The sequence below is a fragment of the Alexandromys fortis genome, unplaced genomic scaffold, assembly GCF_014885135.2.
Source record: "Alexandromys fortis isolate MF-2015 unplaced genomic scaffold, M_Fortis_MF-2015_v1.1 scaffold_180, whole genome shotgun sequence".
NCBI lineage: Eukaryota > Metazoa > Chordata > Mammalia > Rodentia > Cricetidae > Alexandromys > Alexandromys fortis.
In genome coordinates, this window is record NW_026068143.1 from 3196116 (window position 1) to 3210530 (window position 14415).

Sequence of the window (14415 nt, forward strand, 5' to 3'; positions counted from 1 at the left end):
CCCCCCCCCCACTGAGGACAAAACAAGAAAAAAATGGGTTTGTTTCAACAGAAGGGAAATTACTTATAGACAAGGTCCTTCACATATGGATTGAATGTGACTGATGTGGATCATTAAGATGTTTTCTCGACAGTCGTTTGTGGCGCACGCCTTTAATCCCAGCACTCGGGAGGCAGAGGCAGGCGGATTTCTGTGAGTTCAAGACCAGCCTGGTCTACAAGAGCTAGTTCCAGGACAAGCTCCAAAACCAAAGAGAAACCTTGTCTCGAAAAAACAAAACAAACAAACAAAACAAACAAACAAACAAACAAAAAAGATGTTTTCTCTGGCTCCCTAGCTGTGTGCAGTATTCTGTGTCTTTAAATAGCCAGATTTCAAAACAGTGATATGGCTAATAATTATTAAGCTTGAATGAACTATAATTAGAATCCCTAATTTTTTAGGGGTCCCTGGGGGAGATGGCTCAGTGTTTAAGAGCACCTACTGTTCGTCCAGAGCACCTGACTACAGTTCCCAGCACCCGTATCAGGCAGTTCTCATATGTCTTTAACTCCAGCTCCAGGGAATCTGACACCTTCTTCTGGCCTCGAAAGATACCTGAATATATGTGGCATACGCACAAACACACATACACCTAAAAATAACTTTTTAAAAAAAAAAATTAGGTGCCCATTAATTATTCATTTTTCTATCTACCTAACTAAAGCCTTACTATTGTATTTTAACATGCAAAAATTATCTTTTGTCATTTATTATTTATATATTTTTTAAAGAGATGAACAGAGGGGCTCAAGAGATGGCTCAGCAGTTAAGGGAAATGGCCACTATTCCAAAGGGCCTGAGTTAACTCTCAATAAACACATGGCAACTCATAACTGTCTGTAACTCCAGTTCTAGGGGCTCTGACACTCTCTCACAGACATATATGCAGGCAATACACCAATGCATATTAGATAAATAAATAAATAAATAAATAAATAAATAGATGAATAAATCTGTGTGTGTGTGTGTGTGAGAGAGAGAGAGAGAGAGAGAGAGAGAGAGAGAGAGAGAGAATTTTCCATAGAAGTAGGTGTTGTTCTACCAAGGATATTTTATATTCATGTACCATTTCTGAATGTTATTAAAGATTAGGAAGATAGAATTCATTTAATTTCAGTTATTAATCTTTGTGCATACCAATTGCTGGCCAGGTGACTGCAATTAAAGCTACTATGTATGTTGTTTATTAGCTGGCAGCTCTTGGTTATTGAAATGATTTTTATTTTCATTGGTATTCACTAAGTCAGATTACTAAAATAATACAATTTTTTAGCTTTCCAAAATAGTTCTATTTTATAAATTTACTATTTTGTTTTTAGTGTTTGGAAAAACATACAAAATAGGCAATTTTCGAGTAGCCTCTCCCTACCTTTGGCAGCTTATGAAAAGAAGTCAGGTGTCTATCCTGTGTCCTTTCTCAGTGAGACTTGAAGAAGGAATAAAGCTGAAACAAAGACGAAGGTGCCAAAAGGCACTTTGCTTCTGGCTACACCAGTCTTTGAAATACTTACAATATACTTGCCTCTGCGATTTAGGCAAGCTGTAACTTGACTACCTCCTTGTTTAGATATTTGACATTAATATAAAATTTTAACATGATTTGAAGTAACCAGATATCAAATAGAAATCAATTTTATCTCTTAATAAACTACCACAACTACTTTCAAAGTGATTTTGTACATATTCTGATTAGATTACCTTTGCTCTACCCTCAAGAGATGAATATATCCAGCTTGTCTACTCACAACAGCAAATTATTGGATAAATGCCATTAATTAGTAAGACTGATGAAAGGTTTTTAGTTGCCTTCTGAACTGAAAACGAATAGTATTGCATGGACTGAGACAAAAAGAGTATGATACAGAGTAAGCATTAGTGTGGACACAATATAATACATTATATTTTAATATTATTTAGTTTCAAAGGATTGATCTAAAGGTTATGTATAGAGGAAAGGATTAAAAGACCATACGGCATTTAAAAAAAAAGACTCTGTGTGTGAGGGTTTTCTCTAAAATAAATATTGCTATATAGAATAAAGACCTATTCTCCCATCTAACTTGAGATACTGCTCAGATTGTCAAGGTCAGTGCTTTACCCTGTTTGCCCAGGCTTTGAAGGGGATGTTATGGTTCTAAAATTCACAAGCATATTTTTCCAAGACGCATATTTATTTAATTAGAAATAATAACATATTTGCTTAACTGAGATGTTATCCTGAATTTGTTTTTGTAGATTCAACCATTGACCATGGTAAATTGCATAATAGAATTATATTGTTTGTGGCACTGAGAGTGAATAAATATGAAAGCTCTTTTCAGTACTTGAAAATGGTTCAGTGATTAAAGTGCTTGGTGATCACATACAAGATCTGAATTTGGATTCTTAGGAAGCACATTAAACAAAAAAACTATTAAAAATAAAAAGCCATAGTAGAGCATGTCTAAATTCTTTTGAGTGGAGACAGGCACAAACTTAGGGATCGCTGGCTAGCTAGTCTAGCTGGAATAGCAAGCTTCACATTCAGTGAGAGACGCTGCCTCAAAAAGCAAGATGGAGAATAATAGAAGATACTACCAGATATTGACTTATGTCCTCAATGCCTACACACACAGGCGAACAAATCCTCACACATGTGCACACACATGCAAACAACACAGAAATAGCCACATACTGTTACACACATAAATGTGTAAATTCAGCAGTTTAAGAATGCTAAATAAAGCTGAAGTTTTTACTGTAAAATAATGTAAAGCCGAGATAAAGAAAAGAAAATGCATAAAATTGCCATATGACTGACAAAGGAAAGGAAATGCATAAAATTGGCATATGACTCCAATACCATTTTTCTGTTTATTTTGCACCATTACCTATGTACAATTTTAACAGCTGTAAAATACATGTGCAATTTTGTATCTTGAACAGTGTGCAAGTTTGTTGTTCATTTTCTCTTCTTTGTTTGTATGTCTTTGTCGCCATAGACTTTGGAAAAAGTCAGTTTTCTTACTGTTGAGAAGTGGGGGAGGGGAGATTTTTTTCTGAAATTTATCTTGGCACTTATTTTGGGGGGAGGGAATCTCGGATGTTAAGTTGTAAGGGATTTTTTTTAAATTTCCCACATACTGTAAAAATGATGTACTTTGTGAGCACATAACACAGTAACCCCAGCAAAAGAGTTGTCTTTGAGGACCAGAGCCTGTAATTGATTCTTGTATAGCTGCTAGCCATACTTAAGATAAACTGCCTTGAGGTTCCTGTTGCTTTTTGTTCTTACAGCTTGTCCTTGGATTGTCAGATTCAACCTTGTAGTACTAAAAGCTTTTTGGTGAATGAGCATGAGTACAGCATTTTAAATATTTTCCATATATGAAATACTATTTTTTGTAGAATTTCTCAAAGAAATAATGATGAACCCTGGAACATTATGCCTCCTGTGGCCATTTGTTTATGGAATCTTGAGGCTAATCTTCTCTATAATATGTTCACTTCATGAGGATATAAATAGTTGATAAAAGGTTTAGCATAAAACAGATTTGATATAAGCCTAATATAATAATATTATGATTATTTTTGTTTTTAGTTATTAAAACAACAAAGACTAATTCATTTTGTAATTACTCAAGTATCCTCTGCAGTCATTCCCCAAACTGTTTGTGAAGACAATGTATTTATTCTAAACAGAATAATCCTTAAAACTAAAAACCCCTAATCTGTATAAAAACCAGTGGATAAACCCATCATCTAAAGTTTATAGAATTAAAACATCCAATAAACTGAGAAAAATATGATATATTGCCTTGTATTTATGAATTGTTTCTAAGTAAATCCTTGATTTCATTTGCAGCTGTGTCTAGTATAAGAAATCTAAATAAGAAAATATTAGAGACTCCGAATTTTTTTTCTGTTCTACCCTTTAAAGATTTTTATCATTCTATTGATGACATTTTTTCTAGTATCTCTAAAAAGTGTACAATGTTAAGCAAATATATAATAAATAATTGCATGTTTCCATGACTGTGTATTCTTATTTTGGTTCATAATTCTGAATGAAACAACTTTGTATTTTTTTTCTTATGGTCCATGCAAGAAAAGATATATAAAGCATGCTGACTCTTTATGTGAATTTGCATCGATGATAGCTGGAAATAAATTTAATCTCACAAATGCATGCATCTTTCAAGAATATATTTTTATAATAATACAAAGACCAGAGTGTTGTTAGCATCAACACACATTAAATGAGGCTATTACTATAAATACTTAAATGAGTGTTTGTGTCTCATAAAAAGAGTAGTTCATTTTGCCATAATGATTCAGACATCTTTTGAAAATATAGATTAAGGCTTAATTTGCTACTTGAATTAGTGTTTTTCTCCTTTATAAAATACCAAGTTCATTTTCAGATCATGAATTATGTCACTAGATGCCATTAAAGAAGCAACTGCCAATTTAATTTAAAAAAAAAGTTCAAGTGAACCTCAACATGATCTATATTCACTCATTGTTTTTTGACTTGTTTAGAAAAATAATCTATTTATCTCACAAAAAAATGCTATTTTTTTCCTTCCAGATCAGAGATACAAAGTCAGCAGATCAAAAAACAACCCTTTTGCATTTTCTTGCTGAAATATGTGAGGAAAAATACCGAGATATCCTGAAATTTCCTGATGAGCTGGAACATGTGGAAAGTGCAAGCAAAGGTAATCGATTAAGACTATTCTTAGCCTATGTGTTTTAGTTTAAATGAGAAGATTTAAAAGGAAGCTGTGAGCAATATTAATCATAAAAGTTCTTTGTTGATGTAAGAAAAGTGGGATGATAGTTTTGGTTGACTTATATTTGAGCCCACTGTACTTTTAAATTACCCGTCTTCATTTTTAAACAGTGTGAGGTTATTAAACCTTTCAGACCTCAAATCAAACCATTCATTCTATTCTTTAAGTTGATAAGAACTTAAATGTATGCTGTAAAGGAATCATACTTTTTTGATTTCAAGATGATTCTAAGACATTGTTCTTTGAGAATGTTTTAAAGATAATGTTCTGTAGTTTAGCTAAAGAGAAAGGACTTTGGAATGGCTAAAATACGAGGCTGAAGTTTTGCCAGCATGGCATAGGGCTTTCTTTCCACAGATAACTCAGTAGGTGCCAGGTGTACTTGTATAATCTTTTTACGGCAGAAGTGAGGAAGAGTTGATGATGAGGCCATAGGAATAAGGTAGACACCTTAGAAATATCCAAGGCAGACTCATGTCTTACATCATAGCATACTGAATTGAGGAATGAAAGCACAAGTGGAGCAGAAAGTTTGTAAGATTTTAAGGCATGGTAAGTAGCTTTGTCAACATTGTCTACATTAACAAGTGATTAAGAAGTACAAGGGGGATGGATCAAGGAAATATTTGTCTCGACGTGATATAATATGGGTGAAAATTTAGTTTTTTTTTCTTTTGGATAAGAGAAAGATATAATGTAATGATTATATTCTGTAACTTTTGAGGCTTAAAGGAAGGACACAAAACCATGTTTCCCAAACTTACTACAAACTAAATAATCTTATTAGTGTGCTTTGAAGGGAGAGTCTGTAAAGCCCAGAATATCACTTGTAAATATTATTCTACAGTTTTTGCTGCTATAGGATTGTTAGATCCTTGTCTTATTTTTATTTTTTTGTGTGTCCTGTGCTGTGGATGAAGATTAATTATTGAAGATACATCATGATTTCATACTATTATGTATTTTTACTCTATATTAAAATTGTATAATATAATAGAAAGTTATATTAGTAAGTATGTTGTAGCTTTTTTGAATTCCTTGTGTTTAATGTATACCTTTAACTTAGAGGCATTATTGAACTTCAAACAACATGTATCAGTAGCATATTATCATAATTGAAATATATAAAGCACCACAAATAAAACCAGTTCAAATATTAGCTAAAAATTGCTGTTATTATTTTACCTGTCCTCTATCAGAATATTCGTCATTACATTTTTTAATAAATAGAACCAGTTCTAAAAGAAAATACATAAATTTAGTTTAAAATAAAATGTCCTGTCAATTTTATGGTGGTTATTTTCAATTCCTATATTTAGGATACCTTTTGTGACCATATCTAAACTACTTATCTTGAGTTGAACTAAACAGAACTGAGTTTAATTCTAAATAACTTTATTAATAGGACACACATACAGAAAGACATATTGCTTACTGTGTTTTATTTCACTACAATAGAATACCACATATTTGGGTAATTAGCAATGAAAATAGATTTACTTCTCACAGTTGATAGGTTTGGAAGTTCATGATCAAGGGAATTTGTATATAACATTTTCCCATTATTCAGTATTTTCTGGTGATGTCAAAGAAATATTAGAATATATACTCATGTTTACACAAAATAATCACCTAATAATACAATTCTAATATAGAACATGTGACTGTATTTTATAAAATGCTTATATGTTTTAAATTGCTTCCAAAACATTAATAACAAATATTTAGGGTCATTGTTACAACTGATAAAGGCAGACACCAGATCAAGACTGTTTAAGTTATTGTAAATTTCAAATTCTAATTGTATCGTTTATATTTTCAAAGAATTAAGGGAGTGATTTTTCTTTATCCTCATCTAGAAAATGATGTTGAATTCAAGAAGTCCTTGTTTTTTACTGATGAGTAGTACTCTAATATGTATATATTCCATACTTTTTTCATCCATTCTTCCATTGAAGAGCATCAAGGTTGTTTACAGATTCTGGCTATTACAAACAATGCTGCTATGAACATAGTTGAGCATATACTTTTGTTGTATGATAGGGCATCTCTTGGGTATATTCCCAAGAGTGGTATTGCTGGGTCCGGGGGTAGGTTGATCCCGAATTTTCTGAGAAACCGCCACATTGCTTTCCAAAGTGGTTGCACTGGTTTGCAATGGATGAGGGTACCCCTTACTCCACAACCTCTCCAGCAAAGGCTATCATTGGTGTATTTTATTTTAGCAATTCTCAGGTGTAAGATGGTGTCTTAAAGTTGTGTTGATTTGCATTTCCCTGATCGCTAAGGAAGTTGATCATGACCTTAAGTGTCTTTTGGGCATTTGAACTTCTTCTGTTGAGAATTCTCTGTTCAGCTCAGTGCCCCATTTTATAGTTGGGTTGATTAGCCTTTTACGGTCTAGTTTCTTGAGTTCTTTATATATTTTGGAGATCAGACCTTTGTCATTTGCGGGGTTGGTGAAGATCTTCTCCCAGTCAGTGGGTTGCCTTTTTGTCTTAGTGACAGTATACAAATGGATGGAAATAGAAAACACTATCCTGAGTGAGGTAAGCCAGACCCAAAAAGAGGAACATGGGATGTATTCACTCATGTTTGGTTTCTAGCCATAAATAAAGGACATTGAGCCTATAATTTGTGATCCTAGCGAAGCTAAATAAGGAGAACCCAAAGAAAAACATATAGGCATCCTCCTGAATATTAACCTTCATCAGGTGATGAAAGGAGACATAGACAGAGACCCACATTGGAGCACCAGACAGAAATCTCAAGGTCCAATTCAGGAGCAGATGGAGAGAGAGCACGAGTAAGGAACTCAGGACCGCGAGGGGTGCATCCACACACTTAGACAATGGGGATGTTCTATTGGGAACTCACCAAGGTCAGCTGACCTGGGTCTGAAAAAGCCTGGGTTAAAACTGGACTCCCTGAACATAGCGGACAATGAGGACTACTCAAGAACAATGGCAATGGGTTTTTGATCCTACTGCACGTACTGGTTTTGTGGGAGCCTAGGCAGTTTGGATGCTCATCTTACTAGACCTGGATGGAGGTGGGTGGTCCTTGGACTTCCCACAGGGCAGGGAACCCTGATTGCTCTTTTGGCTGAAGAGGGAAGGGGACTTGATTGGGGGAGGGGGAGGGAAATGGGAGGCGGTGGCGGGGAAGAGACAGAAATGTTTACTAAATAAATAAATAATAAATAAATAAAAAAGAAAGAAAATGATGTTGAATTTCAGTAGCAGTACGATTAAATAAGTGAACTAACATATGCAAAGCATAATATAAGATCCTTGCTACTTAGAAAGTACACACCTCTTATATACTATCATTATTACTGATAGTAATAATAGTATCAAAATTTGATCCACCAGTAAGGCCATTGCAATGTTTTGACTGTTAGAAGAGAATAATCTTAAATATGTCTTCTAGCTCCTCAAGTTTCATCTAAGCTTGCATTTTATTCAGCTTTGTTTCTTTCGTATGTCTTGAGCTTTTTGACGAATCCTTTCATTTCTTTCTTTAACAGTTCCATGACTTTCTTTCCCCCTGTCTATTTCAACAGCCAAATTTATCCATTGTCTTCTGATTACTTGCTTTGTGTATTGAACCAGCCAGTGTTTTCACAAGACTGTTGCCAAATAACTCTTTTCCTATCTCACTGTTTGGGCTGCAGCAATCTTCCCTCTCCACTTGTTTTTGACTAGCTCTTTTTCTTTCTCTGTTAAATTCAGAGTTTTCAACTCAAAAACTTCTTAATCACACCCTGCCTGCTTGCAGCCCACTTTCATTTCCTCCTAGTTCTTTCAGTATACCAACAAATATATTCTCTTGAGCCATTTTTATTCCTTTATAATAATCTTGTCTCTGTGTACAATTTCCTGCTGCATCCCATGCCTGAAAGTCTCACCTGCCTTGTCCTCTAAGACAACTGACTATCATTTGTCAAAACACTGTTCAAAATCCATTTCCTTTCTTACTAACGTCTTGTTACCAAAGCCTCAGGAGAAAAAACTTTTAAATTTAGTCTCTACAGGAAGAAAAGAAATGGTGAAAGGCCAAGTCATTCTGTGTTATTTATAGTTAAATGCTTTTCCTTAATATTTGAGTCTAATTTGTCTTTGATTTCCTAACATAAATTTTAGGGTCATATGGGTCAAATTCTGTCATCTTCATTACTGTGTTAAATATACTGTATGCATAATATTCACACTCTCCCAGTGGAAATAAAAAATAGATCAACACTATATAATTAATTTATTTTTGAAAATGGATCACCTCCTTGTGAAATGGTTGTCTTCTATTAAAAAACAGAACAAACTTTTAAAATTGGAAGTATAAAAATAATGTAAAACTTGAATTAATGAATGCACTACATTTCACATGTAATGGACAATTGTGGCCATCTTTAGTAAATATTAGAATTCAGGCACTTTATGAAAAAAATGTTTTCTGTTCAGTATGGCAAGCAAAAGGCACATTCTCATTCAGTACTAAAAGCATAGACCTCACCTCAAAATTACAGATAATGGAGGGAAATGTCATCACTTTGAGCCAAAAGAAAAACAAAGAAGTATGTAGAATGTAAAGAAACCTGTATTTGTATAATTATCTTTATTTTTCACAAAGCTAAGATTTAAAATTATGCATTTCTAAGAGAAGCACGCCTTTGGTATCAACTTAGCATATTTTCCTAGAGCTCTGTAACTCAAAGGTATTGAAGAAAACACATCATCTTTACATTAAAACAGATATATATTACTGAGTAGAATGCAAAAGCCACATGAATTTTTAAAATAAAACAGATGACTTCAAAGAAATTTCACAGTTGCAGCAGATCCCTAGGGGTGTATATTCAATCTTCGCTTCCATTAGGGTTACTTTTGTGGGAGACGTTTATGAAACATTGCCTGGAGATTTCGAAAGTGGTTTTGTTTTTATTTGAATTTGTTTAGTTATTTAGTTAGCTGTTATTGCTGGGACAGGAGAGGCAAGCAAGTAAAGAAAGAAAATACAGTATTTTCTTCTGAACATAAATTTTTTTATATCTGAAGTTCAGAAGCAAATAGAAAATAATATCTTATTATTGGTGAAATTAATTATATAATACTCTTTAATTATCTTATTCTGGGGTAAATTTTATGTCTACAGTTCCTTTCATTAGTGGCTAACAGGTTAGTATGTCTCATGAAAGAAATAATTGTGGCTATACAGATTTTGATATCCTCAAACATTAAAAAATATCTTTTATAACCACAATTATCTTTTTCCTAATTTTTGTTTTTAATGATTATACATGTGTGGTGCTCTGTCTCTTGTTTTATGTGAACTTGACAAAAACCAGACATTTGGGGAATGGGAACTTCAATTCAGAAAGTGCCCTCATCAAATTGCCTGAGGTAAGCCTGTAGTGGATATTTTTGATTGATGGTTGATGTGAAAAGGTCTTGCTTATTCTGGGTTTTGCCATCTCTGATTTGGTGTTCTTGGGTGATATTAGAAAGCAGACTCAGCAAGCACTCCCACATCCAGGTACCTGCCTTGAGTTCCTGCCCTGATGCCCTTTAGTAATGAACTAGACGTTAATTTGAGATGTAGTGTTCTATAATAGCAATAGAAATGCTAACCAAAACATGTGAATATATGCTTATATATAATAGACATATAATGTATGAAGTATTTATAATTTACTAGACATATTTGGTGAATTCTTTATCTACTCTCTTCACTTTAATTTTTAGCTGTCAGGATTTCTGTAGTTTGATTTAAAATTTTCACTGTTTTGTAGGTTAGCTCCAGAGATTTAACCAAAAGGGTTAGTAAAGTTCAATTAAAACTATTCTATTCAATACAGGAAAATTATATTAATGTATTTGAAGGCATTATTATTCCTAAGGTTTTACATAAATCCAAAATTGGTCTCATTTCAGTTAAACTAGTGCTGTTTTACTATATAAAAACTAGTTAAGTTTTCCACAAGCAATGTTAATTTCTTATGAATTAAATTATATTTTTTTCAGTCAGCTTTGCCTTTTGATATCAGTATTGCTTCTATGTCATATTGCTAACTATTTATTTATTATGTGGGAGTGATTTCTTATTAATAAAGAAACTGCCTAGGCCCATTTGATAGGCCAACCCTTAGGTAGGCAGAAAAAACAGAACAGAATGCTGGGAGAAAGAAGCTGAATCAGGGAGTCGCCATGATTCTCCCACTCCAGACAGAGGCAGGTTAAGATCTTTCCTGGTAAGCCAGCTCGTGAGCTACACAGAATATTAGAAATGGGTTAGAACAATATGTAAGAGCTAGCCAATAAGAGGCTGGAACTAATGGGCAAGGCAGTGTTTAAAAGAATACAGTTTCTGTGTAATTATTTCAGGTAAATGTAGCCGGGTGGCAGGAAGCGGCCCACCGCTCATATTACAACATATTTACACTGTTTTCTTCGCAGGATTAATAGTGGGAAGTTTAACATTAACAAAATCTTGTTTGGAAACTCTAGGAAATAAAGATGTAAATTAGAGTAGAGAAAGCAAAATCAAAACATTTTAAGAAACATTAGGTGATAATGAATGTCAAATATTAGAACTTAAAAGTTGGAGGAAAGAGAAAAATATTCAAGTACATTAGAACCATTAGAAGCTTTAGAGGTCACCTAGTTACAGCGAAAAGTAACCCAGAGTGAGACTGAGTCCAGCTTAATCATTTTATAGTGGAAAAAATGTTCCCACAGATGATGAAGAAATTGACCATGATCACACTGCTGTATGGAAGACTATTCAAATTTCACCCATATTTTCACACTTGAGACTCGCAAAGAGATATTGGAAAATATACAGAAGTAAACACTGAGCGATTAAAAATCCTACTATAGCTATAACTGCCCCTCCTCTGTGTAGTTGTCTACAGGCTGTCTTACTCCAATTGCACAGAATTATCTTTTTATTATTGCTGTCAGTAGCAGAATTGGAGCATTACTGATATTAGAGCACATTCCACATTCGGATTTTTATTTAATTATTTCTATCTGCACTTCATAGACTGACTTTTTAAATTCACAGATTATTTCCTGATTAGACTTACAGTCAGTGCACACACAGCAATCCAGATACATTTAAGTGGTCAATAAAATATTTGAAATTAAACAATTGATTCAGTTTTAATGAAGGGGCTATTTATCAAAATAAAATATTATGAGTAGTTGGTTACTGTTCACTATAAAGAAAGGAAGCTAGGCAAGTCAATTTAAAACAGCGTGGCTAAAGAGTATTTCCTACTCTAATTCAGTTCTTTCGGTGAGAAAGTTAACAGTAAAAACAACTGACTTAATGAGAAACTGAACTATGGAGATCACCAAACAAAAGATGTTTATGAGGGGCATTAAGGGTTTTCTCATAGGGCCAATAGGAGCAGCAGTAGCTGCTGTCTTTTTTCTAATGCCTGAAAAATTACTTCTGATTCTCTATTGTTAATTTCCTGATAAAACGATTAATTTGGGAACAAAGTTCTAGTGTTTTTTGAGCACTTTTCTTATGAGCACTTACAGTATTGAAGATATGAGAAAGTGCTAATCTGTACAATTTATGAGAAGATTCAGACTTTGAATTATTTTCTTTTAGAAGCAAAAGGTCATATTATACCAATGTGGAAAGCATGCATTAGTGTGTTTGTGTATGTGTGTTTCTGTGTGCGTGGAAGTAGAAGTCATAGGACAACTTGAAAGTCCTGAAGGAGTTGATTTTCTCTGTCTTATGGGTGGTGTAGAGAGAGTCAGATCTCAGATCAGCAGTCTTGGCTGCAAGATTAATCCTTTACCCACTGAGCCATCTTTCTGCTAATATCACAGAATGATTTGAGTTTAGTTAAGTGATAGTAGTCTGAATAAAACTGAGAGCACATAATACAATATCATTTTAATAAAAATGTTAATATGTTTGATTAGCTTCTTTTTGATTTTGGTGTGTATATTGTTTTAAATAATTGAGCAATTTTGTCAGAGATTCCATTTTATTCTATTCTGTTCTATTTTGTGAATACCATAAACATTTGAACATTGTAGGAGAATACCATTAAGTTTTAGGGAAACAAATATTAATTTAAAACATCCTTGCTTTCAACAAATTTACTTATTTTTACAAAGTTACCCCTGAGTGTTTAAAAACCATTTTTTTGAGATAAAAACAATGCCAGGTGTTTGCTTGAAATTCCAGTGCTAAAACAAAGAAAAGAAGAAGAAAAAGAAATTCCAATGCTAAGACTTGGCTGCAAGTTCAAACCCATCCTTGGCTGCATAGTGAGACCCTATTCTAGAAAACAAAATAACAACCTGAACAGAAAGTAAAGAGAAAGAATATGAGGTCTAAAACAAACATGTGTTTCTTTTTTTTAGTTATGATGCAAACATTTATGGTGAGAGTTACCCTCTCTGCATTAAGTTTCTAATATATTATTGTTGAACATACATTGTTTGGATTTGCATAATGTGTACAATATACTTCACTTTTGTTTGTTTATTCATTTATTTAATTTTGCAGTGCTTGGATTCAAGTCCAGTACCTTACAGATTCAGGCGATTAGTGACTCCACAACTTCTAACAAATGTTTCTTTTTTTTTTTTTTTTTTTTTTTTTTTGGTTTTTCGAGACAGGGTTTCTCTGTGACTTTGGAGCCTGTCCTGGAACTAGTTCTGTAGACCAGGCTGGTCTCGAACTCACAGAGATCCACCTGTCTCTGCCTCCTGAGTGCTGGGATTAAAGGCGTGCGCCACCACCGCCTGGCTCTAACAAATGTTTCTTAAAGTCTTGTGTAGCTTACTTGTCAGGGTATTGTGACTTTTATTTGTTAGAATACTTTAGCCTTTATGTTCCAGAGGCTTTTTGGCTGGTAGATTATACCATTTTCACTATGACTATGTCAGAACCTAGTCTTCCATGTTTTTTTTTTTTTCCAAAACTAAAATATCACCTCCATTTACCAGCAATATTATGCTTTGTGTGACTTTCTTTTATTCCCATCCTTCTTTAGAAAAGCTTCTGTTCTGACTTTCAAGAGTTTTTTGCCTCGATTGTGGGTGAGAAAACTTTTTCTAACCTCTTCATTTGGTACATTTGCTACAGAGTTTCCATTTTTTTTTTGTAGCTGTATCCAAAAATAATACATTCTTTGGCATGATTGATATCATTAGGCTTCTTTATTATGACAATATTGGACATAGTATCGCATTAGGCACATTCATCTCAGTGAATGTTTATTCAGCATCAAGTGAGTCTAGCTACTATCTTTATCTAAACCTACTGTGGGACTTTGTGGTTACTTGTATGTCTTAAAACATGGCTGCAAATTTAAAGAAGTTAACAGAAAAATTTCTTTTCAAAAATATCTGGTGTAGGAGTTCCTTCTGTTTGTGTGTTGCTTTCATTTGTTAATGAATAAAGAAACTGCCCTGGCCTAGTTGATAGGGCAGAATTTAGGTAGGCAGGGAAGACAAAACTATTCTGAGAGGAAAAAAGCAGAGTCAGAGAGAAATGCAATCTATCCACTAGAGACAAACATGCCGAATCTTTCCCAGTAAGCCACTGCCCCGTGACGATATACAGA

At 33.7% G+C, this 14415-nt stretch overlaps 1 protein-coding gene across 6 annotated transcripts in view; it reads left to right on the forward strand.

Moving 5' to 3' along the window:
* The window catches only part of Diaph2 (diaphanous related formin 2), a 773854-nt gene that overhangs the window by 381070 nt on the left and 378369 nt on the right, over window positions 1-14415 (forward strand). For all 6 annotated transcript variants that reach the window (XM_050126860.1, XM_050126858.1, XM_050126856.1 and 3 more), the window contains one exon: window positions 4613-4742. In XM_050126860.1, coding sequence (XP_049982817.1) covers window positions 4613-4742 — 130 coding nt within the window. The remainder of the gene's footprint in view (window positions 1-4612; window positions 4743-14415) is intronic.